This window comes from Callorhinus ursinus, unplaced genomic scaffold, assembly GCF_003265705.2.
Source record: "Callorhinus ursinus isolate GAN/ISIS: 27379988/994484 unplaced genomic scaffold, GSC_fseal_2.0 scaffold10, whole genome shotgun sequence".
NCBI classification, from domain to species: Eukaryota; Metazoa; Chordata; class Mammalia; order Carnivora; family Otariidae; genus Callorhinus; species Callorhinus ursinus.
Genome location: NW_027397072.1, coordinates 35,552,168 through 35,578,047, shown reverse-complemented (window position 1 = coordinate 35,578,047; position 25,880 = coordinate 35,552,168). Strand labels below are relative to the sequence as shown.

The following is a 25,880-nucleotide window of genomic DNA, read 5'->3' as shown; positions in this document are numbered from 1 at the left end:
GGGAAGCACATTGTGGGATGTGTGTTTTGTTTTGTGCAGTTTTTGGCTTAGAAGCAAGTTCTTTATTATCAAGAGTTATCTCCAATTATATACTTCACTGCCTCTGATCCAAGATCTCTATTTACCTAATGAATGGTGACAGGGTGCTCTGGTAGAGACCTATGACCTGCCAAGGACAGAATTACTTGGATCAACATCTACAAGCACAGCCTATGATCTGAGCAGCATATAGCACAGTAGCTAAGAATGAAGACTTTAGAAGCACATTACTTGGTTCAAGGTCGGTCTCTGACAGCTGTCTGCCCTTAGGCAGGTTCCTTTACCTTGAAGTCCCTATTTCTCTCTGTAAAATGGGAGTGATAAAAGTATGTTCCTCTCAGTGATGCCAAGAAGGCTAGGTGAAGTAATCCAAAGAAGGTACTTAGGAGTCACTTAACAAAGGTTAGCAATTTTTACTAACATCATTCTCCAGCAGAATTCATTGGTCCAAGGGACCCAATCTGGAAATGTGACCTCCAGCCAGTGGTTCATCTCTCCTCTCCTCTGCTACAAGACAAATCCTCTCAGCCCTTAAGTGTTTCCTGCCTTTACTGACATGTGGCTATCGTCTAGCTAACAAGACTGCATCCCCTCTTAAGGGAAAGGACCAGCTCTAACTTATCCAGAATGTACTCAAATATTTTGCCATGCGTTATCATTCAGAATGATTTTATTTTAAGGATACCAATATATATACATTTGTAAGTGCACATATGATGTATTTTATGTACATGGCTTAGATAGCTGTTTAAAGACAACCAGTGCCTACTGGGAAATTATTTTCCACAAAAGTGTGGAAAACAACAAAGGTCAACTTAGGAGACAAAAACTAGACATGGATACAAAGTAGGGATATAGGTTTCCCTAATCAAGAACAGTATCCTCACCAGCTCCTCCCTGCCAGGTGGTGACCCGAGGGCAGAAAACTTTAATCACAGACAAAGCTTCAGGGTGCTGGTGCCCAGATGGTGAGGGCGAGAAGGAAAGAGCGACAGACAAAGCAGCTGGTGCTTTGGTAGTGGGCTACAGCCTTGCCACAGGCCCGCCGCACGGCAGGACCTAGACTGGAGACGTCCTGGTCACTGAAGAAGTGGTGAGCCCCCTTCTGCCAACTTTTCTCGGGCAAATTCAATCCCCTTGCCTCACCAGAATGTCGGAGAGGTCCTCGATTCCTTCCAGCTTTAGATTCTGAAGGAAGACCAAACACATGAACTTTAGCATACTGAAAATACAAGAATCATAACACAGATTCTAATCAAGGTAACAGGGGAGTGACTTTATATGAGCTTTGCCCCAGGACTGTAAGTAAAATTATGTTACAGCAAATATAATTTGCATGATAAAGCTAATTCCAAATCCTTGCCAACTGCAGGGAAAAAAAGCAAAAAGCAAGGACTTCCTTGGCCCTGGTTCCGGAAACAACCTCTCTTTGTAAAGGGCCCAAGAGTGAAGCTCTCTGCTCTGGCAGGAGCCACGAGAAGTGGATGGCCACCAGGAGACACAATACATGCCTGTTAACCGTGTCCACACATGGCCTTCCCCAGGCCCTCCCCATCACTGCCCATCACCTCAGCCCTGGGGATGGCCACGACAGCGCCCTTTCTCTCCCACCTGCGCAGGCCTTTCCCTACTTCGCAGCTCTTCTCCACCTAACACCCCCACTCCCACCCCGTGAATTCCCCACCAATCTGGGCACTTGTTTCCCTCAGGATGAACGACTGTCCGAAGACTCGCTCGCCTAAGCTCGCCACCAGCACACTCGCCCCTCACTGGGCTCCGGAGGCAGGCACAAGGCGCGAGCACTCAGCAGCTGCCCTACCCTTGCTGGTGCACCTTCCTGTACTGCTAACGATGGAAAGCTGAAATCACACACCGCCCCCCAAGTGTGACTTCTGCGGCTTGGGTTCCAAGTGGGTTCGGCCTGGCTAATCAGTTGTACCATGCAACCCTGCGTCCATCACTGCATCCCAAGCCCTATCACACCGCACTTCCCAGGGGAGTTCATTACCAGAGTGGCCGCTGAAGAGTCCAGATGGGAGTGAAAGACCGGGAGAAAGGCCACAAAAAGACTCATGTTCTGGTATTAAGTATTATGAGATTTCTCTTGGTGGCTCTAAGCTCTGAGTTACCACAGATCCCTGTTGATGATCATGGTCATTGACATGGCCAGTGTTACCAGCCAAATTTTCTCAAATAGCCCAAAGCCAAGCCCCAGTAATGGCCTCAGTGCTGAGCCCAGTGGTTCCCGGTCTGGTGCATCTCCCCATCCTTCAAACACTGAGCACTCTGGGCCCCTAAAGACACACTTGATCACAGCAAAACGAACAATCCCGGCCCCACCATTGGGGGAAGCAGAGCTGTGCTGGAGCCAGAGCATTATGTACCCCAGCGAGGCCACAAAATCATTAATGCTTTTTAGCAAGGTTTCCTTGGCCCCAGTCTATTTGGGAACCAGTGAGGACCACAGAGCTGCTCTCTCACCGGGGAGAGGCAGGTTTCTGTGGAGACACATAGCCCAGGGCAACACTGATTCTCAGACTGGTGCTATTGAGTGAAGTCAGTAACATTCTTAATCTGGACTCAAGGTAAGGGTTTCTGAGCTCCGGAGACACCCAGGCTTTCGGAGCCTGTGTGTGCTAGGAGAACACACCCAGTGGGAGAGTTCACCAGCACCTACACCCATAAAGATGGTGTGAGATTCCAGGCCATCAGGCAGTCACACTTCGGAATATCAGACAGATGGATGGCTTGTGTGCCCTCCTCCTCCGATGGGGAATCCTCCTCAGAGCCACTTGTGGATTTCTTGTCAGGATGATAACAATATTACCTTTTTATTCGTTTTTTTCTCCTAGTTATTCTTCCTTCATTTGGTTTGCTTCTGACATCAGGTAACTTAGGCTGCGTCAGGAATGACACGGAGGCGTTCTCACTACCATCTCCCACCACCACGGGTGGGGCTGCATGGCCCCCAGCCTTGCCTTCACGACTTCTGACCGTGTGACCTGGACACACGGTCTCTCCAGTCAGCCGTTGGTGCTTCCTGCCTCCCACCCAGCATCCATGTGAGTTCAGTGCTCCTGGGTCACAGTCACCCAGAGTGGCTCTGATGCACAAGGGTTCCCTGACAGGAGCGGAGTTGGGCTGTTCTGCTCACGCCTCAGCTGAGAATGCCCAGGCCCAGCGGCCGGCCCCGTAGCCAGACACGTGCAGCACTTGTCCTGGCTCACTGGCTCTTCCGTGTCGCTTCCCTACCCAAAATCAAAACTAGCTTCTGCCAAATGGACACTGTCTTCTTCCTCAGTGAGGTCACGAGCTTAGAAGAAGGGGTCCCTGACCTCGCAGTGGCAGGTCTGCTTGGAGAGGCCGACAGCTCAGCTACACAGGCCATCCTACACGGGCCCCTCTCGCCTCTGGGCCTGGCAGTCAGTCCAAGCAAAGCCAGACCTGGGACACCGTCACCGCATCACTTTCACCATGAGGCCAGAGGTCAGACACGGGCACACGGGAAATCCCGGGCACTTCTACAGCACCCCGTTTGTGCTAGCATTCCAGTACAATCTGATCGACCCTCTCAAAGCACACTTCGGTGTTCAGACAGGTGCCACACTCTAAGAGGCCCCTCTCAGCTCGGGCAGGGGGAGGTCAGAATCTACACCAGTGGTGCACGAGAGCGGTGAGGCCTAGTGACACTCTACTTCAGTGCCAACGTCTGCGTTAGGGCACACAGAGGACACCCCACGTCCGGGCTTGTGGCTGGCTGCTGCGCTGGGCTTCCTCCTGGGTAGCACCAGCAGACTCTCGACAAGATGGGTCCCTGCCTGTCGCACTGATCGCTGCCACAGCTGCTCAGCTCTGCTGCTGGCGTGGCACACCGTGGAGCCTGAGACGCTGTCACGGTTGGCACTTCTCCTGCCTCCTGATGTGACAGGCACTCTGGTCCCAAGCCCTTCTTCACAGCTCTTGCTGGTCCAGCTTGGCTGGCCACTGCCTCCATGTCTTACGACTCCCTCCGCCTGCACCTGTCTTCCTCTCGCCCTCCTCTGTCCCCTCTGTTCTTCACCACGTTTCCATGTGTCTTGACTTCAGCACTGGCAGGATTTGGCCTTTAAAGCCTTTGACACCCAGTGATATCAAAACGCTTTGTGTTTTGAAATTGGGAACTGACAGATCACTATCAGTTTTTAAAGCATTTAAAATTTCCCATTTGGGTCCTCCTCATTATTTTCATTGCTAATCATACCCAATGACCTTTTTCTTTATTATTATTATTTTTTTCTTTTTATTTATTTGACAGAGAGACACAGCGAGAGAGGGAACACAAGCAGGGGGAGTGGGAGAGGGAGAAGCAGGCTTTCCGCTGAGCAGGGAGCCCGATGCGGGGTTCGATCCCAGGACCCTGGGATCGTGACCTGAGCCGAAGGCAGATGCCTAACGACTAAGCCACCCAGGAGCCCCCCTCAGTGGCCTTTTTCTAAGATACTTCTAAGTGCCTGGTTATCCTCTGGGGTTGAAAGTACTGCTTAAGTCACTGTATTTAAGAAGTCCTATGAGGTTGCCCATGAAAGATCTAATAAAAAAACTCAAACAGGTTGCTACGAATAAAGAATTACTCCCATGCTTACCAAATTTACCTACCTTTTCATTGGCTAAATGTAGGAGACAGGCAAAGGCCAGAGGTATAGAGAGGTTCTGAGCCATGAGAGGAGGCAGGCTGAAAAACAAACAGGCAAGTATTTGGCTAGGTCACTGTGGTTCTAGGAACAAAGGCTCTTTCAACAACTATGAATACACATGTCCAGTGAACAAACTAATGAGAAACAAAGAAATATTTCAGGTGCATTTTATAAGCAGGTTTTTCCAGTTTCTTATTTGGAAATAAAATATCACTTGTTCCATTCCAGCCAATGGTGCAGAAAAATGCCTTTTTTTTTTTTTTAAGATTTTATTTATTTATTTGAGAGGGAGAGAATGAGAGATAGGAGCACGAGAGGGAAGAGGGTCAGAGGGAGAAGCAGACTCCCCGCTGAGCAGGGAGCCCGATGAGGGACTCGATCCCGGGACTCCAGGATCATGACCTGAGCCGAAGGCAGTCGCCCAACCAACTGAGCCACCCAGGTGCCCCAAAATGCTTTTTTTTTAATGCCTTTTTAAAAATTGGTCTATATGAACTCATTTATCAATGCAAGGAAGAAACAGAAAAACTGCCCCAAATATTAGAACAGCAGACTGTGAAGGGTCTGTCATACTAGCAGCTCAGACTAGAGCACTCTCAGCCGGGGCTCAGAGGAAGGGGTGGCGAGCCCCCTGCATTCACTGGCACGTACCTCTTCTGCAGGTCCTTTGTGAGCCCGCTGAGCATCTTCTCATCAGCCACCTTCACCGGGTCCTCTTCTTTGCCAGTTTCACTGTGGTTTGTCTAACAGAAGAAGGATATTGACAATTCAGACATTGAGAGTCAGTTCACTTTTGAGAAAGCAACATAAATTTCCAAGTTCTATCTCTGAAAAGTTTACATCTGAATGAAACCAAAACATTTTCTAAGTTACATCTTGAAGGGGACCCATGCCTCAGCCTTGGACCATGATACTGAACTCCATGCCTCAGCCCTGGACCATGATACTGACTACCAAGTTATGGTAAATGTGGATGTCAATGGCTAGTATAATCCCAGTAAAGGAAAAATTGCAAAGAGGCTTCTAGATTCCTCTGAAGAAAAAAAAATACAAAATAACAAAAGCCATGATCATTTATAGCTTCAACTGGACTACACAACCAAGGGCAGCACAGAATCCATCACCTATCAGGCAAGCAGTTATCAAAGGATGGCGTGTTTAATAATGCAACATATGTTAAGAAAAAAGGAAAAGAAGAAGAAGATAGCAGGAGGGGAAGAATGAAGGGGCGAAATCGGAGGGGGAGACGAACCATGAGAGACTCTGGAAAACAAACTGAGGGTTCTAGAGGGGAGGGGGGTGGGGGGATGGGTTAGCCTGGTGATGGGTATTAAAGAGGGCACGTTCTGCGTGGAGCGCTGGGTGTTATGCACAAACAATGAATCATGGAACACTACATCAAGAACTAACGATGTAATGTATGGTGATTAACATAACAATAAAAAATCTGCTCTGAAAAAAAAAAAAAAAAAATTGTTTCAGGGTAAAGCTCAAAAAAAAAAAAAAAAAAAAAGGATATCATGTTTGGTATTTGCAATAAAATAACCCAGACCGTGTACATGATGAGAGGGGTGGGGGACAGGACGGGATGCGTGACAGTTGAGGTAAAACAGTGGTACTTACTGGAAGTAGGTGTTCACTATGCTATTCCCTCTCTACTTGGAATATGTTTGAATACTTTCTTTTTTTTTTAAATGTTTTTTTTAAGATTTTATTTATTTATTTGAGAGAGAATGAGATATAGAGAGCACGAGAGGGAGGAGGGTCAGAGGGAGAAGCAGACTCCCGCCGAGCAGGGAGCCCGATGTGGGACTCGATCCCGGGACTCCAGGATCATGACCTGAGCCGAAGGCAGTCGCTTAACCAACTGAGCCAGCCAGGCGCCCCTCTTTTTTTTTTTTAAAGATTTATTTACTTGAGAGAGAGAGAGCATGCGTGAGTGGGAAGAGGGGCAGAGAGAGACAGAAAGAGAGAGACTCCTCAAGCAGACTCCCCACTGAGGGTAGAGCCTGACACGGGGCTCGATCCCAGGACCCTGAGACCATGGCCTGACCCCAAATTAAAAGTTAGATGCTTAACCAACTGAGCCACCCGGGCGCCCTGTATGAATATTTTCATGATAAAAGACTTTTTTTAAAAAAAGAATAAATCCTTCATTAACCAGAATCCCTGGAGAACACGGTATTATAAGTCATTTAAATTCAAAGTTTAAGTAGAACCCTTTTCCTACCTCTTAAAAAGCACATTTCTCTTACATTTGTATACTATTCACTTTCACTTTTAGTTGATAAAACCTTATGAATATGACTGAAGCTTTATCTGATATCCATGACTATACAACTCAGGGTCCTCAATCAAATCATGATTTTAACTTCTCAGCCAGCAGGAGGAGATTTAAAAGAACAGGTTGAGTTTGGAAAGCTCAGAACACTGCCTGAGCAGAAGAGGTCCAGAGGAGAGGATGGAAGGATTCTGGTTAACTGAGAGTTCCATTTAGTTGGAAAGAGTTAGTCAACGTTTCACCTTGTTCTGAAGGAGAAAGAGACAATTTGACAACAAAATAATTTTCTTTTTTACTACTTTCCTACTTAGAAGACATTTCCCTATTAGATCAGAGGGCTTAGACATTTTACGGCATGTGAGATGTTAGAATTTGCTTTCCAAAAGAGTCATTCATCAACCTAAGTTGCACCAGCTGTGAATGTGTACTCCAAATTTTTCCTCAACTCCATTTAATTAATTGCTAAAGTGGCTATTTTAAAGCAGCATAAAATGCTTTGATTTCTATTTTGTGATTACCAGAAAGGCTGAATAATGTCCCATGCACTAGTTTACCATCTATATCACCTTTTGTTCATATACTTGGTTCATTTCGCTTTCAGAAGGGTGAGATCTTCCTTGTATTTCTGAATGAATGCTTTCTGTATTTGCCCTATTGATCTTGGAGCCTTAACCATGAGCCGTTCCCCTCCCACATGCTGGGCACCTAGAGAGTGAGCAGAGCATGTTACCTCTGTGTCTGCTTGCTTGGAGGACTTTGTCAGCAAACTCCACATGCTCTGCTTCAACTTCTTCATGTCCATCCTTTTGGCAGTCTTGGCATAATGCATTTCAATTTTATTTACCTGAAATAGATATGTGACAAAGTAAAATAAAGCAAAATAAAGAAACATTTACCACCAACCCATTGTAAAATCAAAAGTCTGGAGTTCAAATAAAGAATCTGGTTTAGTTTGATCAACAGAGTTACAGAGCTTCCTCTGGATATACCAAAATAGAGTCCCTCATTTCAATCTAATTTCTTGTTGATCAACTGCAATCTACATTAAGACTAACCTGGAATTCCAGTGTAAAAGAGATAGGTCAAATATATTTGAAATCACCAAGCCGGACAGACAGATGCTTAATGCATCACCATTTCATATGAACTGAATCTGGCCAAGATTGATTTATTTATTTCCTTCCTTCCTTCCCTTCCTTTCCTTTCCTTCCTTCCTTCCTTCCTTCCTCCCTCCCCCCCTTCTTTCTTTCCTTTTTTTTTTAATATTTTATTTTTAAGTAATCTCTAAACCCCACATGGGGCTTGAACACACAACCCCGACATCAAGAGTCGCATGCTTCATGGACTGAGCCAGCCAGGCGCCCCTGGCCAAATTTTCCAGAGCCAAATAGCTAGCCTCACCGAAACAGCACAGAAACTGATTTTCCCTGCCTGCAGCCTTCATACACATACCTTACCACTAGTCATATGGTTTATCACCATCTCTAAAGAGATGGCTAGTTCCATACAAACTTAATTAGCCATCAGCTCATTCTCAACATGGCCCTATTTAAAAGTCAGCCACTTGGAGAGCAACAGGTTAAAATCGAGAAAGAAAAAAAAAATCAAGTCCAGACCAATGTGATTTTCATACAGGAGGAAAATTAAATAGTTCTCAGGCAAACAATCTAACATAATTCTTGGCTTTCACCTTTTTTTTTTCTAGATTTATTGATTTGAGAGAGAGAAAGGGAGGGAGAGAGTACAAGCAGGGGGAGTGGCAGGCAGAGGGAGAAGCAGATTCCCTGCTGAGCAAGGAGCCCGATGTGGGACTCAATCCCAGGACCCTGGGATCATGACCTGAGCCGAAGGCAGCCGCTTAACCGACTGAGCCACCCAGGCGTCCCTTGGCTTTCACCTTTACCTTCTGAGGCTCAGCTACCAGATTTGACTCCCCATAAGTGGTGATGTCCAATCCTTGGACTTCAGGCACGTCACCATTCTCTTGTACTGTCTTAGGTGGATGGCAGGATGTGAGGTCAAAGGTGCCACCTGGTCCCACAAATAAGTCATCCGACTCTTCATAATCACTGTCAGCAGCCTGGGCAAGGAAACAGTTCTTCAAGTTCGACAGAAGCTGCCCGAGAGGCTTTGAAGTATCCTTGAAAAAGACTCCATATTTACACATTAAGAGCAGAGCATCCGAGAGTTCATTACATGAATCAAGCCTAGGATAGACTCCTAGGTGCCTCCAGTGATCTTCCTGTTATACATAAACTCTATGAAGAAGGCATCTGTTAACTAAGACCGCCAGAGCAAGTTAGAAGGAATAATCACAACTGCCAGTGTCCCCTTTGGCTTCTAGCCAATTTACGATTTCATTTTATGGGAAGCATTTCCAAAACACCAGAGATCTGACCCACATGCCTCACCCAGTGTGAGCACAAGAGGTGCCAGGGGACCCCAGCCGGCGGCGGGGGTGGGAGCCATGCCTGGGAGCCGTGAAAAAGTCATTCTTGGACCAAGTCCAGCAGGAATGGTCAGATCTCTGGGCTGGGACCCAGGACTTTGGTTTTTGAGCAGGCTCTCTGGGTGATTCTTATACCCCCTGAAAATGTGAGAAGCACTCTTCAAGAGGTCTGGATTTTCACTAAAAGTTCACAACCCAACTCTCCTCCAAGGAAGATGATAAGGTGAACAAACTATTCTTCAGTTCTTGTCCCTCTCCCCACAGGGACACAGAGGAGACCTAGTATTTTTCCCCTGTTATTTACATTTGCCATCTCATTAGTATACTCACCAAAAGGATAGTGAGATTATTTAGTCTAAACCAAGATCTAAAGATGGGGAGTGGCTTGTACAAATTCACAACGTAAGAACCAAAATCAGAGCTACAAGCCCGGTCTCCTGAATCTACCCCATCGGCTTTTCCCTTTCAGATCACACCATCTTCACGTCTACATGTCCTGTCTCCCTAGGCAAAAATATTAGCTCCTAAAAGCAAGAGGAGTATTTTCCTCTGAAATCCCAAAATAGCCAAAATAAGTGCTTTGTACAGGCTAAAGACATTGATTGGTTTGTTGGAGTATGAACATTCGCTTTCCACATACAGGGCTCGAGGTAAAGCAGGCCTAGGTTTTGGCTGTTTCCTCAGCTTTGCTCCATTTCCTGATGCCTGGGGGACGAGGCAGGCAGCCGCAACCCCCACCCCCACCCCCGATTCAGAATTTCCTACAGCCTTCCTCCATATAGAGAGAGCAGATGGGGAACAGGAAAGGCTCTTCCACTTACGAAAAAGGACAGAGCTCTTCTCTCCTTTTACCTGTAATCCAGGACAAAAGTTGGAGGTGTCGTTAGGATTGTTATAGTCATAGTCTCCAATTTCTTCATAATGTTCAGTTCCTGCTCTCTGGCCTTGGGCCATCTTAAGTAACTAGAATGAAGGAAAGAACAACTGCAGAAAGCAATTTCTAGAAAAGCAGCTCTAACCTAGGTTGGATAATAACCTTAGTTCTTATGATCAAGCTCCTAGAATTATAGAATTTTAGAGTTCTAAGGGCTTTGAGAAATCATCTAATCCTGACAACTTCAGATGCACAGCTCCATTCTAGAGCAAGCCTCAGGGTAGAAGGGCTTGGAGACTCCATCCATCCCAAATAAACCAGAGCAGCTGGTTTGCAAGTAGGTCTGCACACAACTTCATTTGACAAAGGGTTCATTAAAAAATAATAAAATTATATTAAAAAAAAGAAAAAGGGTTCATTAAAAATAAAACTGCCTATAGCTATCTGAAAAGAAGTCAACTTGTTGCTGCTCAAACAATTCTGAGAGAAAGCCCACTCATGATTTTAATTCACAGACAGCTGGTGTCCCATTTCTGGGGCAATCACTGCTCCCTACATAGCTAAAGGGAGAAACATCCAGCTCTTCTCCCTGTCATTACACCCCCAGGTCCTCGTTCTGCCTTCCAGAGCCTCACAGAACAAGTCTGCCTCCTCTTTTGGGAATGCCTGTGACCACACTCCTTCAGATATTTGCTGGCCATTCTACCAGTGATTTTTACCTGGGGTGTGTGTCTCTGGGGTGAAGGAAGTGAGGCTGAAGGTATGTACAGTTTACGAGGCATATTGAATATTTTAACACAACGATATACTCCAAAAGCAGCCAAAAAAAACGCCCTCACAATGTTTTTGTAATAAAAGTCCAAAAATAATATTCAACAATAGGTATTTATTGACTTAAGAAAAGTCCTCTTTCTTCCACAGTTCCTCATATGACACCATTTCTAAATCTCTCCCCACTTAGGATACTCTCCTTTAGGCATACTCTAAATTGTCTATAGTCTACAAGAAGTGTTTCAGGAAGGGGACGCGACCCCCTCGTGTATCAGCTGGTTGCTACAAGAATCCCCCATCAGAATATTAAACTAGATGGTTGATCTGTACGGTCTCTGGCCAAACAGTGCTTATTAACCCAGCATTTAATTTCCAGGGTTTCCAGAGTTTAATAGTCATTTTCCCTGTGTAGCTCTGCTGGCAGGACAGGGATCCCCAGCCCCTGCTGCCTGGCTGCCCTACCACACACGGTGACTTTGACCCTATGGACAATCAAAGCAGAAGTTCTTGCTTCTATAAGAGATAACTCTAAAAACAAAAAACAAAAAAAAAACCAACCACCCCTGGAATGTAATGACCTAATGAATATGCAAATTCCCACCTAAGGCCACAATTTTCAAATTCTCATTGTAAGGTCTGGGGTGGGGGAGTGGTGGCTTGCGGCCACAGAAAGCAGCTCCAGGCTGGGCAGGTTTGGTAGAAGTGTCCTGCTGTCCTGCTCTTCTGCCGCAGGGCCCCATTTTCCCATTAAAACACGAAGGGGCTAGCACCTAACCAACACCGACCGCAGCCATCGTTTCTACTACTTCTGCAACGTTGCATCTCTTTCTGCATTTTTTAAAAAGATTTCATTTATTTATTTATTTATTTTTATTTGTCAGAGAAAGAAAGAGAGAGAACACAAGCAGGGGGAGGGGCAAAGGCAGAGGGAGAAGCAGGCTTCCCGCTGAGCAAGGAGCCCGATGAGGGACTCGATTCCAGGACCCTGGGATCATGACCTGAGCTGACGGCAGACCCTTAACCAAATGAGCCATCCAGGCGCCCCTCTTTCTGCATTTTTAGTATATGTGCTGCCGAAGCAAGCACTCTTTCTGCATTTTTAAGAGTATTTCTGTTAAGTAAACAGTATTAATTAAAAAGAAAAATATATTAGTGTTGGTTTATAAAAACAATGGGAGATAGTGAATATGGTATAATTACCATTAAGGCCTCGTAGAGAAACAGGCAACATAAGGAGGAGGAAACTGAAGTTTGTGTCTATGACACCACAAGACCAGAACACCCAGGAATGCAAATGAGCAGAAGGTCCAGATAAAACAGAACTTAGCAGGAACCACTGCCTGGTAACCCTGGCAACAGTGACACCCGCTTGCTGCCAGCATCCCCAGAAGAGGCACAGGCAGAAGAAGTGAACCGTGACTGGGGTCCAGCACCTGGTGGTCTAGATGCTCATCGGAGCAGAGGAGCCTCGTAGGAGCCCGGGAAGATGGCACAGCATTAGGGAACTCCCTGAGGACTGCATGGTCAGGTGCTTGGTACTCACATTACCCCACAAGTCACAGTGGGGCTCGTGTCTACACCCTGATCATGAGGAAGGCCGTGTGGCCTGGGGAAAGCATCTGGCTAGTGAATCCACAACTTCAATGAGAAAGTGAGAGAATCAAGAAATAACTATCACCATGTTAAAACCTCAACGAAAGACTGTTTGTCCCCCTAGCGTTTCAGCACGGAGCCTGAGCGGCCACCCAGCAGTCTCACTAGCCAAAGTATTTCCAAATCTTTACCGTGCCTCAACCCCATAAGCTTTCCCTTTAGCTTTGCTACACCGGCTACATCTCCCCGGTGACTGCCCCTGGCTAACACATGCGCCTCCCCACGTGCTCCCCTTTCCTCGAAGGCACGGGCTGGCAGTCACACTGCCAGCCATCTGATGCCTCCCTTGCTACCAGCATGTTCGACAGCAGCAGCCTGGAGAAACGAAGGAGCAGTCTTACCCTGGTGCCTGGTTTGAGATGCAGCTGGACAAGATGATCAGTCTCATAGAGGAAATCCGTGGGAAGAGTGGTGGCTCTCCAATTCTGGTTCTCCAAAGTGGACTTGGCCAGAATAGTAGAAGCCTATTAATTAAAAACAAGTTTTTAGGCTTTTTTTTTTTTTTTTGAGAGAGAGAGAGAAACCGAGAGAGCACACGTGAGGGGGGAGTGGGAGGGTGGCAAAGGGAGAGAAAGAGAGAAAGAATCCAGGCTGAGCACAGAGCCTGTTGCAGGGCTCAATCTCACAACCCTGAGATCATGACCTGAGCCAAAATCAAGAGTCAGATGCCTAACCGACTGAACCACCTGGGCGCCCATAGGCATCTTTAATAAGAATGGTCAAAACATATATATTTTTTTAAGTAGCTCGGGAAGGATTTGGGCAGCACTAGTCTACTGTCAGAGTTCCCAGTTCTATGTAAAAGAGTGATTTTGCTAGACATTATTCATATTCTAAACCTGATTCTATCTGCCACTGAGTTTAGGACTATTTCTCAATTCCTCTTGAGTTTGAGGGAGAATGAAACCATCCACTTACTCTAAAACTTAAATTTGTAATGAATTTTAAAAAAATCACATCTGAAAAGAGTGAAAAGAACAATTTAAGAAAGCATAAATGCTAATAAATCTAGCACAAACCTTTGTTTTTTTAAAATACACATCAAAGTCAATATCATCATCAAAGTCTAATTCAAAATCTTTCTTTATACTCTTCTTTTTGTTCTCTGATTTGGAAGAAGCATCATCTGCAGAAATGAAGACAAATGTCAACACTGTTCACCTCTGTGGATAATATTGTGTACCCATTTTGCAAGATCTTAACCGCAAAAATGTCGGCATTTTTGTCTGAGCGTAACAGTATTAGGAAAAGCAAACCATACACCTAGTTTCATCCTTAACTTATAATTTGTGGTCTTGCTAACAAAACACAATTAAAAATATGCTAATTAATCCCTTCTTTTTAAAGAGAGAATGCAAAACACATAATGCTGGCATGGCCCTTCAGAGTTCTAGAGTTCTGCCTTATAAGCCTGTGGTCATTCCCACAGATGGCCACTGTTCAAAGTCACGTGGATACTGGATGATCATCGACACTATCTCTTAAAGTTCATGCGTGGAAGTACATACATTCAAACTTAGAAGTACATACGTTTGAGTCGGGGTCTAAAGCGCCAGTGATCCGGGCCAGCCCACATCGACATGGTACGAGGACTAAAATAGGAATATTCTCCAGGTTTCATGGACAGAAGGGGGCACATGGTCCTAATGTCTCCATCCCCAAGGGGAATCATTTCTTCCCTGTAACACACATGAAATGTTTTTACATGTCCAACTGTGTACATGTCAATATACATAACACAATCATGGCATTTACATGCAAAGCAGCATGTGACGAAATTGGACTCTACCTACCCACTTCTCCACAGATGAGCAGCATTTCTAAGAGTAAGTTCAATATAAATATTTCATCTTAGTAATTCCTTAGTTTTTACTTCATCAAAGTGCTTCTCTCTTAATTCTATAACATTATGATCATAGCTATACAAGGTTTTAAAGTGCTTCATGAAATGCAAGTTTACTCATTTGAGAGACAAGAAAGAGTGGCAGAGAGAAAGTAAGTTGTTTTGTTTTGTTTTTAAATTTTATTTATTTATTTGAGAGAAAGAGAGAGCACAGGAGAGGGGGTAGCAGCAGAGGAAGAAGCAGGCTCCCCGCTGAGGAGGGAGGCGCATGCAGGGCTCAATCCCAGGACTCCGGGATCATGACCTGAGCTGCAGGCAGACACTCGAACCTACTGAGCCACCCAGGGGCCCTGGAGATGAAGTAAGTTTTTATGTACGACTGCAGTCGGTAAAATGCCAGAGCTGGGAGTAGGACACAATTTTCTGAATCAGCCTCAAGATCTTTCTTTACACAAGGCTTCCTGCCATACAAGATGATAATCTCTCAGTCCTTCTTTACCACCCTTCCGTAAGCGAGGGCTCCAATAACACCTGTAGTGCCTACTAAAAGTGAACAGATGTTATTCTGATTTGTCCCCTAACTGATTTGGGGGTGGCACTTATAATCTGTTAAGCCACCTAGCTTTATTCTGTGCTGTGTGTGAAGAGTCTAACTGGCCAGTCCAGCATGGTAGTTGGGTTTGGTTTTTCAAGCTTTCTGCAACGTCCTAGTATGTGCGGGTAGCTTTCTCCTAACGGCCTGACGCATCACAAAGTACATTAGTGCTGCTATACCGCCCTCTAAAGGTAAAGGTAACAAGGAAACCTCAGATACCAAGCAGCTTTTCATCTACACTGAGCCATATATATACATCCTCTTTACACCAAGCTTTGTGGAATAAGGTTAAAAAGCTTTAAAAGAGGACTTTGCTTTTATCTACAGAATCTTTACTTTAAAACCAGGAAACTGTATTTGTCTATTGATTGTATAATTAAAACTTAATTTTATTATTTTTATTTATTTTTTTTAAAGATTTATTTATTTATTTATTTGAGAGAGAGAATGAGATAGAGAGCACATGAGAGGGGGGAGGGTCAGAGGGAGCAGCAGACTCCCTGCTGAACAGGGAGCCCGACGCGGGACTCGACCCCGGGACTCCAGGATCATGACCTGAGCCGAAGGCAGTCGCTCAACCAACTGAGCCACCCAGGCGCCCAATTTTATTATTTTTTTTAAAGGTTTTTAAGTAATCCCTCCACCCAACGCGGGACTCGAACTTACAAACCCAAGATCAAGAGTCACATGCTCAGGCGCCTGGGTCAGTTGGTTAAGCGACTGCCTTCGGCTCAGGTCATGATCCCGGAGTCCTGGGATCGAGTCCCACATCGGGCTCCTGGCTCAGCAGGGAGCCTTCTTCTCCCTCTGACCCTCTCCCCTCTCATGCTGTTTCTCTCTCTCTCAAAGAAATAAATAAAATCTTAAAAAAAAAAAAAAATTCACATGCTCTACCAACTGAGCCGGCCAGGCGCCCCTAAAATCTAATTTTAAAAATTAGAAGATATGAAAAAAATTCACATTTCTAGTATGTAGAATGCCCATATGTTACTAAGTAACAATTGTACTGCACTGTGAGCTCCAGAGGGAGAAAGAAGATGGCTTCAGTGGAATCTCTGCTCAATTCTCACAGATACTCTTCTGTTTTGGCAGTCAGGCTGTGAATTTATTGGGAACTTATAGGCAAAGCTATAAAGAGCTTGGCTCCCATTCCCTGAGAATCTGTGGGCCAGGGCGGCACTAAGGCCCTTGAGGCTTGAACTCCAGCTGTTTTATCTTGCAATACACAATGCTACATGGCAGCAGGCACCCTCTTGGTCCCAACTCCCCAACTCAACAACTAACCTACTTCCCAGTCTCCTCAGTTTTCCATCAAATTGCCCCTCCATCAAACTTCTCTAATCCCCTCTGGGGGAACTATTTCTTCTACCTGCCCCCCAACCACAGGGCCCTTCCAAGGTAGCACCAGTTAGCACCACATTAATACCTGCAGGTTAGAGGTCTCCTCCCAGCTGGCTCCGTGAACATAACAGAATGCCTCATTCCTGCATGCATGGAGCAGGCTGTGGTGTGGGCCTGGACCACAGACGAGGTCTTTAACCATAACAAACACCTGTCCCGCAGAGACTGGCTAGAGCACACATGGGCCACTGCTGCAGGAAGAAGCAATGCGCCCAAGCTGCCATGGGACATACAGCACTGTTAGGCCTGGCCTTGTTAACATACGGTGCACACAGTGGTCCAAGGGTTGGCATCCAGGGACCGATAACATAGGGCACCCTACAGAACACTGGCATTTATGACTCAGCACTGCCCTACCCCACCTCGACCTAGAGAAGCCCTTGAAGACCTTTCAGTCCAGGGGCACCTGGGTGGCTCAGTCAGTTCAGCGTCTGCCTTCAGCTCAGGTCATGATCCCAGGGTCCTGGGATCGAGTCACGCATCGGGCTCCCCGCTCAGCGGGGAGCCTGCTTCTCCCTCTGCCTGCCACTCCCCCTGCTTGTACACGCTCTCTCTCTCTGTCAGATAAATAAATAAAATTTAAAAAAGAAAAAAAAGAAAATGCATTAAAAGAGCTCATCCTCCCAACCTGCCTACCACTTCTCACTCTGTAGAAGACAGAATGGGCACAGGGACAAAACTGCAGGTATATCAGTAGTACCGACCAGGAGAGGCAAGGAGGGTGCCAAAGGGCCTTGACGGTAGCTTTGCCTAGAGGTGCCAAATGTTTAGCTGCCAACTTCTACTCAGGTGTGAAGAGTAGAAGTAGAAGGAGAGTAGAATTATCAATCTAATCATTTCCCACACAAGCAGACAAGTTATCCTGGACAACTTCTAAGGTTTTACCCCATACTAAACCAGCCTGGCTATCCCCGATCCCAGGAATATGAAATTGTTACAGGCACAGGAGTTAACAGAGGGGCTGTCCATCGCAGTCTTATGGCGTCTCCTACACCCAAGCCTATTTACCACCTTTAGAGGCCCGTGGTGCCACAGGATTATGGGATCCCGCTTCCAAATCGTATTCAAAATTAAAATAGTACTAATCTCTTAAGTATGTATAGTAAAGGCCAACAAAGTTCTGATTTTCTTCTAGGTCTACCAGAGTAATAAAAATTTTAAAGTGCTAAAGACCCATTCTACCACCTTTCCTCCTGCCCAACATGCTTGGTTTTATCTGCTTATTTAGTTTCCTCTGCTTTGCTTGTCCCTGGTCTGCCTATCTGGTTAGCCCGACACTGCCCAGCCCCTCCTCTTTGCATGACCTTTCAGGCAGGGGCCACTTTGTTTCTGTAATCAACACATGAGCCTGTTGCTGTCTACAACTGATCTGGAGTGATGTGGCCAAAAGCCAGACTATACATCGTGTGGAAAAAGCACGCTCCATGCTACCAAAATGCAAGTGGTAACAACAGCCACCACCGAAGTAGCTCCTATATTCCAGGTATTTTTCTCCAGCACTTTACATATTTTAATTTTATCCTTATAAACTCCTGCAATGTCACCAATAGGTGGCTGAGCCACCATTCACAGGTGAGTATGATTTCACCGTGAGTCGGAATGGCTCAGCCTGCAAGGAGGCCAGCAACGTGGCCAGCACACCAAGCTAGCCAATCTCGGAGATGAAATGAGACTCTCCCAGCAGGAAATCTGTTAAGAACCAATAGAAAGTTCCTCTGGGAACCTCTTCCGTGGCCCTGAGAACCTTACGGGCAGCTTTGAGCATGGCAGGGCTCCTTCCAGCTCCTGAACTCAGTGCGATCCCCGGCGGCGCTGTGCTCAGGTTCATCGTTCGCATCAAAGTCGTCTTCCACGGGCCCATCAGGGAAGTCCTCGCAGTCACTCTCCTCTACCTCGGCGTTGATGTCAAACACCTGCTCGTTTTTCTTGAACTTGTCTACGAGGGCAGAGACAGACTGGAGAGGACAAAGAGAGGGTTCTCTAGTTCTACCCAGCCCAGCCCAGGCACTGCTGGAGTGACAGCCTGCCTGGATGTGCCTTCTCAGCCCTAAGTCCCAGGTTCCAGCTTCTCCTCCCCCCTCCCCAGAGTCAAGGTTCTCACAAGAGTAAAGCACTGAGGAAGTTTATATTGTGCAGCACAGGATGAAGCTGTATTGTCATTAGGCACATTTCGTAAAACATAAAACAGGAATCTGCATCCATTAACTACATGTTTAGAGAAAACAGTTTTCCATGGAGACCATTTATTCTGGAAGTGATAGTAGTAAGTAGGCTAAAGGGGGCCATGCTAAAAATATACAGAGAAAAGCTTTACACATGACAGTTTCTCAGGAAACTCTGTGCCAAGGGACTCAACCCCGAAGAGCAGGAAATTCCTTGAGCCTGACAGCAGCCTGAGACCAAAGGCCTGGAATTAACCATGTTCAAGGGGATAGCCGATTAAAAAAAAATGTGCACCCAGGAAAGACAGGGCTGCCTCACCCTCCATTCCTACGCCCCAGGTTTTAGTCCCTACAGAAGTGCCAAGGGAAATATTTTCCGTACTCCTGGCTAAATAAAAATGATGCCACGGTTTTGGTTCTCACTGGGCAGAACTTGTCTTGGGCCGTGTCACTGAAACCACGAGCAGCTGGACAAATGCCGAGCCCTCAGAAGTCTAAAAGTTGAACTCACCTCATTATGTGTCTCACTGTCCCATTTCGTGAACTGGAACCCGGCCAGGGAGGGACAGATCTGGCCGTCCTCCACACACTGCTGCATGGGTGCTGGAGAAGAGAGGAGATGGCAGAAGAGTACGGAGGGAGCAGCCACCCCGCGCTCAGAGCGACCAGGGCAGCACGGTAGAGAGGCTCAGTCATCCCCTGTTCTGTGGCAGAGGCTGGCTCGTGGCCAAGCTCCAGATCATAGACTTCTGTCCGGGGAGACAACATACCCACTCTAGAGGTAGGCTCCACATTGGCACTCCAAGAATTAGTAAAACATTAGGGCAGAAGCCTGATGCACAGGCATTTGACTCTGAAATGGACTCCGTGCCCTATGCTGGAGTTGGGAAATCAAAAACCCTTAAAGTGTACTAACTGCACAACCAATCACGCAGTGTTACTTATTTTAGTCCTAAACTAAACTGGCTACCTCACAGAATTAAGGTCCCAGTTGAGAGCATAAACTTCGAAAAGAGACTGTTAGCACAAATACTTGTACTAAGAATTTAGACAAGAATGGAAAGGAGGAAAGTAGGCCCTGTAACATCTGCGTAGTCCCGGAGGCAGAGGATCAATTTCATGCGACACACGAAAATGACGGAAAATGACGCACACAAGTGTAGCTTCGCCTTCCCGCCACCCACGGGGGTCACAACATTCTCAGACGATCCCCGCAGAGGGGTGTGGAGGGTAGGATGGGAGGGGGAATAAAACCCTTGCCAGGCCAGTAAAAGGGGCTGACAAAAGGACAGGTCCAGGGACGCCTGGAGGGCTCAGTCAGTCAGGCGCTGCCTTCAGCTCAGGTCATGATCTCAGGGTCCTGGGATGGAGTCCCGCAAATCTGCTTACCCCTCTGCCTGCCGCTCCCCCTGCTTGTACTCACACTCTCTCTCTCTCTGACAAATAAATAAAATCTTTTTTTTTTAAAGATTTTATTTATTTATTTGAGAGAGAGAGAATGAGAGATAGAGAGCACGAGAGGGAAGAGGGTCAGAGGGAGAAGCAGACTCCCTGCTGAGCAGGGAGCCCGATGTGGGACGCGATCTCCGGACTCCAGGATCATGACCTGAGTCGAAGGCAGTCGCTTAACCAACTGAGCCACCCAGGTGCCCTAAATAAATAAAATCTTAAAAAAAAAAAAAAAAAAAAAAAAAAAAAAGACAGGTCCAGTCTCAGACCACCAAGGTAGAGTCTGAAAATAACTCACAATGCCCTCTCCTCCTCCGGATGCCCCGGAATGGTTAACAAATAAGAACAAGGCCTCTCTGGCTCAACAAAAGCCCATGAAAGCCCCTTGCCCAAGTCCAGACTCTGACATTCCCAGCGGGCTCTGGGCCCAAAAACGTCACTGTGAGAGCTGGCTGCTAACAGGGGCACGTGAGGGATGTGGCACATATGGACCAAGAGCAGCGGCGAGCATTAGCTACTGCTGTTAGCCTCCATGCCGCTGACAGGGACAGAAGGCCGTTTCTCCCAAGGGGACACCCAGTGTGGCATTCCAGAGGAAACTTCTGGGTAATTTAAACAAGCAACATCACGATGGGTGTATTATGGAACCCATGGTTGTACGGAAACTTCTCTGATGACTGAAATGCTCTGGTGAAGCGCATTATGTGTACTCACCTTTTAAATCTGTCATTTCCACCCAGCCTAAATCTGGCAGCTCCAGGGGTTCTTCGGTGGACAGAGTCTGCACGTCAGAAGGAAAGAGCAACTCACTTCTATAGTCGTGGCAGTGGAGGGTCGAGAGAAACACCCCTGCTGTGCTGCACTCGTCAAAGGAGGCTGCTGTCTTCTGAAACATGGGATCGACCTGACCATATAGACAGAACCGACAAATTACGGGATGCAGCCAAAGCAAACAAAATCTCATTCACTGGACCCTGCTCATTCACAGCTCTATCTGCTGAACTGAAATATCTCTGCATGTGATCGAAATAGGGGGAGGGCTTTCTAACTGATCAATAAAATCCCATCCTAGCAGATACCAATTGAAAAGGAAGCCTGTGCGTGGTCAGCTGAATAAATGTACAGCGTTCAAGTACACAGTAAGTGGGAACGAGCTGCTACTGTGTCATTCATTCTGTTTATATTCCACATGGACGGTACCCTTCTGCTGGTCTCTTTCCACAAGTCACTGTTTTCCAATGGCTATCCCAGTTGAATGCCATCACCACAAATTCTGTGGACTTAAAAAGCCTGTGTGATGGATCTGTTCACAAGATGCCATTATGACTCTGGGCAGAAATATTTGTACAGATTTGGAGAACACAACCAAGAGATTCAGGGGAAAGACAGGCAGAGTCAGCAGGACTAGATGGATGGGTACAAGATGGGACAGGTTGTAAGAGGAGCAGGAGTGGCACAGCCAGGTGACGGCAATCCCAAAAGCAGACCGGGGCACAGTGCATTAGAACAAGGACAGAGCAAGACACAGGCACGAGTCAGAAGCCACCTGACGCTACCAGTGGCCCTGGGATGGGAAACACATTAGGTATTGGGTTCACAGGTCTCCTTCATTTCTCAGGACATAGCTACTGTGGAGAGAAGGGGCCTCAAGGAGGAAGACAGATGTGGCTTCTGGCTCTTTCCTGGCCCCCTTAGCTCTGAACCTGACCTCTCCAGAACTGAGATTCTCTTCTCGCCTTCACAATAAGCCCGTCTCAGAATCCTTCCAGCCCCAGAGTATCACATACGTCACCTCCACGTTCTCCCTGTCTCCTGACCCTCAGGCAGTCAGTTACACAGCCTGGTGGGTCTCCCTCCCAGCACATCTCTACCATCCACCCCTTCCTTCTTCACCCCTGTTGCCACCAATACAACCCACGCCTGATTTAACCCTTGTCTCTGGTCGCTCCCATTTCCTATCCTAAAAATACTAGTGTTGTTACTCCCATTCCCTTCCTCAAATGCCAACCACAGCACTGGCTTCCCACCTGAAGCCCCACACCCTGAGAGGTCCTGTGTGGGTAGTTAGTGAAAACTCAGCATTTCAAAGAGTCAACACAGAAACTGTAACACTAAAATAAAGCTGAAAACACTAAGATAACTGTCCTTGCTTTTGTCTAGAATTACATCATGCAATGTGAAAACAATGGTTCTTTCATATAAATTAGATCTCACTGACATTTTTGAGTTATTTGATAGGAAAATGAACTATTGGTGACTGCATAGTTTAGGTAGATGAACCTTTTGTCTTTTTTTTTTTTTTTTTTTAAGTAATCTCTACACCCAGCGCGGGGCTTGAGCTCATGACCCCAAGATCAAGCACTGCATGCTCTACACACTGAGCCAGCCAGGCACCTGGGTAGGTGAACCTTTTGAAACAAGGGTCCACAGCAAGAAGAGAAACATTAAAAGGAGACCCTATATTCCCCACTTCTTTCTTGAAGGTTCTCTCTACCTACCAGCTCTAACTCATTCATTTTATATTATTTTTCTTTATTTTAAAGATTTTATTTATTTGTCGGAGACAGAGTGTGTGCACAACAAACTGCATGTTTCAGCCTTGTGAGTAAATCCTGGCTTCTAGCCAAACTTGTACACTGTCCAGCTCCTTAAAGAACCAGAACTTTCCTATTTCATGGCCTTTGCTTGTGCCTCTGCCCAGAATCACCTTCCTGGCAAGGTCCATCTGACAAATACCTACCTTGCCTTTAAGGCCCAGTTCAAATTTCACCTCTTTCATAAACTCTGACCTCCACCCACTCTGATTTCCTATAGTATGTGCCTTGAACTTCCTTGCATTGTGCTCTCGTGGTATAAAGAACTGGAGAATAATCAGCTTGGAATCTCCTATGACAGCAAACATTTTGCACACACAGAGCTGTGTCCAAAACAGATCAGCTCATACACAAATAAAAGAATTCTCAACTGGTCTAGACACACCCACAGAACATTTGCTTTCTCATCTCCATGCCATCTCCAAGAGAATACAGGTTCAAGAAACAGTTGAAACTTCAAATTCTAGGTTTCTGACAATCCTTTGTTCTTGTTTATCTTCCGAATTGGGCTTTGGGCTATTACAAGTTTATGGCAGCTTACAGAGCAAAAAAAAAGCTTTCTAGGATTGGGGTACTCAGTGTTTCTTCAAGACTAGTGGTTTCATTTGGCATAACCGTGGCTGACCGCCACAGGATGAGAGGGAGCAGCGCTGCCTGCCCTCTCGTTTTCTCTTTAGAACAATGGGAAAGGCTAGTTAGTACAAGCCTCCTCAGGCTCCCCAGAATTGGGTCTATCTGGTTGGAAAAAAGATGACTGGAAACAGAATTTCCAACCATATTGTTGAACTGACATTTCACTTCAGAACCAGAAGCAGAGGCAAGAATGACAGTGAAATTAATACCCAGATTATCTAAGAAGGAGGAAAAACATGGAGAATTGGGGAGGGGAAAGGAAGGTGGGAGAGAATTAAATGGCTCCCCTTCAGATGTATACAACATATTGCCATAGATAAATAGGAATAGATTCACCACCACAAAACCCGTATGTGGATGGAACTAGTGTTAACCTGTTTCTACAGTTTAACAAAGTGAAATTCAGAGCATTTTCCCGGGGCCACACAGCTAAGATAGCAGAACCAGGATCTGAAATTTACATCTGCTGCCTTCAAATCTGGTACTGTCCAAGGTCAAGGCTGACATACGGATAAATACAACTCCCTCCCCACAAAGTACCTGCCACCCTTGTTTCCCCCCTCCCTCTCCAGCCTTGGCCTCAGTGTTCCCACCTCCATGCCCATCCACACACAGTCCTCACACCAGCACAGGCTGGAGCCATTAGCAAGCCCAGAGCAGAACTACCCCATTACTCAGAGTGAACCCGGCAAGTCTCCTCACTCCTAGCCCCCTGCGTGCTCTATCTCTACCAACTACCATCTGCCATGAGGCCACCAGGACTAATCTCATCATTGTCCTTTATTTAGTTTATTTATTAGTCACACATAAAAGACCCAGGGGCCGCCTGGGTGGCTCAGTCGTTAAGCGTCTGCCTTCGGCTCAGGTCATGATCTCAGGGTCCTGGGATGGAGCCCCGCATTGGGCTCCCTGCTCCGCGGGAAGCCTGCTTCTCCCTCTCCCACTCCCCCCTGCTTGTGTTCCTTCTCTTGCTGTGTCTCTCTCTGTCAAACAAATAAATAAAATCTTTAAAAAATAAAAAATAAAAGACCCAGGACCCCCCAGAATTCTACATTTCCCAAGCTCTAAACCTCTTTGGCCCCCATCTCCCTCTCCTAACAATGGATATTCCCCCCCCAGGACCCTCTAGAAATTCCCTATATTCCCCACTTCTTTCTTGAAGTTTCTCTCCACCTACAAGCTCTAACTCATTTTATTTTTTGTTTATTTTAAAGCTTTTATTTATTTGTTAGAGAGAAACAGAGCATGCACACAAGCAGGGGGAGTGGCAGGCAGAGAGAAAAGCAGGCTCCCCACTGAGCAAGAAGCCCAATGCAGGGCTCGATCCCAGGACCCTGGGATCATGACCTGAGCTGAAGGCACACACTTAACCGACTGAGCCACCCAGGCACCCCTAACTCATTCATTTTAAATTGGGGACAATATCATTCTCAAGGAGGTGAAAACTGGTTCTTGGGGGGAGGGTGAAAAAAAATCTCAGAAATTACAATGACTTGTGGTTCTCCAAGCCTCAACCCTACCTGATAAAATCTTATTCCACAACCATTCATTTCAAGGGCAGGGGGTAGGAAGAAAAGATCTAAAAAGGCCCTGAAGGGAGAAGAAAATGACAAGAGGCTGAGGAGCACTGCTCTAATGGAACCCTGCCCGTCCGAGGACACGGCTTCCACACAGGCCAGCGCTACAGCGCTCCGGCCGCTGGCCTAGATGTGGGAGAGGGGACTTCCTTGTTCCTCATCACGACTTCCAGACTAGTCTCCCTCCTAAGTTCTACAACCCTCCGCTTTGAACACGGTAAGGTCAGACCTCACCAGCTTCTGCCCATCTGTGTTTCGCTCACCTTCCAATCCCCAGGTCTTCCCCCTTCTTGGAAGATTTTAATATTAGCTCTTGGCTCACTATTATTCTCCAACTTTATTGCTGTCCAATTTTCAGTGGTTTCATTATCCATATAGCGATCCACCCGACACTCTGGCCTCTCAGTCCCTTGATATCCTCACCTTCAATAGTCTTGAGCTTCATCCTGAAAACCCAGGACTTCAAGAGATCCCAGCATGAATGCCACCCCAGGACTTCAAGAGATCCCTTGGCTGTTCTCTGAACTGAATCAGAACCATGACTACAGCCTCTCCATATGCTCAAACTCCAAGCGCCCCTGGCAACCACCTCCTATCTTTCCAGCCAACACCTTGTCTCAAAAGGTCTTTGACCCACCATGCCCTACAACGCACTGCTCATATGGCTTTTATGCTGTCTCTCACTCCCCTCTTTTCCTGGCCCAAGTTCCATAGGCAATGATGGTAACCACTCCCTTGCACGTGCTCTTCACTCCGGTGCTCCTTTCTAGCTGTGTATACTGACTCAGCAAAACACAATCCTGCGTTCAATCCCACTTTCTGCTCGCTTCCTGCTCACACCCAACACAGCTAACTAACCATGGCTGCAGAAACACACAAAGTTACG

The 25,880-nt window shown here is 46.4% G+C and overlaps 1 protein-coding gene across 1 annotated transcript in view; it reads right to left on the bottom strand.

Annotated features, from left to right (window-relative positions):
- Positions 1–702: 702 nt before the first annotated feature.
- The window catches only part of NCAPH (non-SMC condensin I complex subunit H), a 35,210-nt gene continuing 10,032 nt past the window's right edge, over positions 703–25,880 (bottom strand). Inside the window, exons 7-18 of the mRNA XM_025868144.2 lie at positions 20,905–21,094; positions 19,253–19,344; positions 18,329–18,534; positions 14,271–14,419; positions 13,760–13,866; positions 13,082–13,204; positions 10,295–10,405; positions 8,897–9,073; positions 7,724–7,837; positions 5,364–5,455; positions 4,675–4,750; positions 703–1,227 (exon numbers count right to left, since the gene is read on the bottom strand). Of these exons, the coding sequence (XP_025723929.1) occupies positions 1,168–1,227; positions 4,675–4,750; positions 5,364–5,455; positions 7,724–7,837; positions 8,897–9,073; positions 10,295–10,405; positions 13,082–13,204; positions 13,760–13,866; positions 14,271–14,419; positions 18,329–18,534; positions 19,253–19,344; positions 20,905–21,094 (1,497 nt within the window). The 3' untranslated portion in view covers positions 703–1,167. The remainder of the gene's footprint in view (positions 1,228–4,674; positions 4,751–5,363; positions 5,456–7,723; positions 7,838–8,896; positions 9,074–10,294; positions 10,406–13,081; positions 13,205–13,759; positions 13,867–14,270; positions 14,420–18,328; positions 18,535–19,252; positions 19,345–20,904; positions 21,095–25,880) is intronic.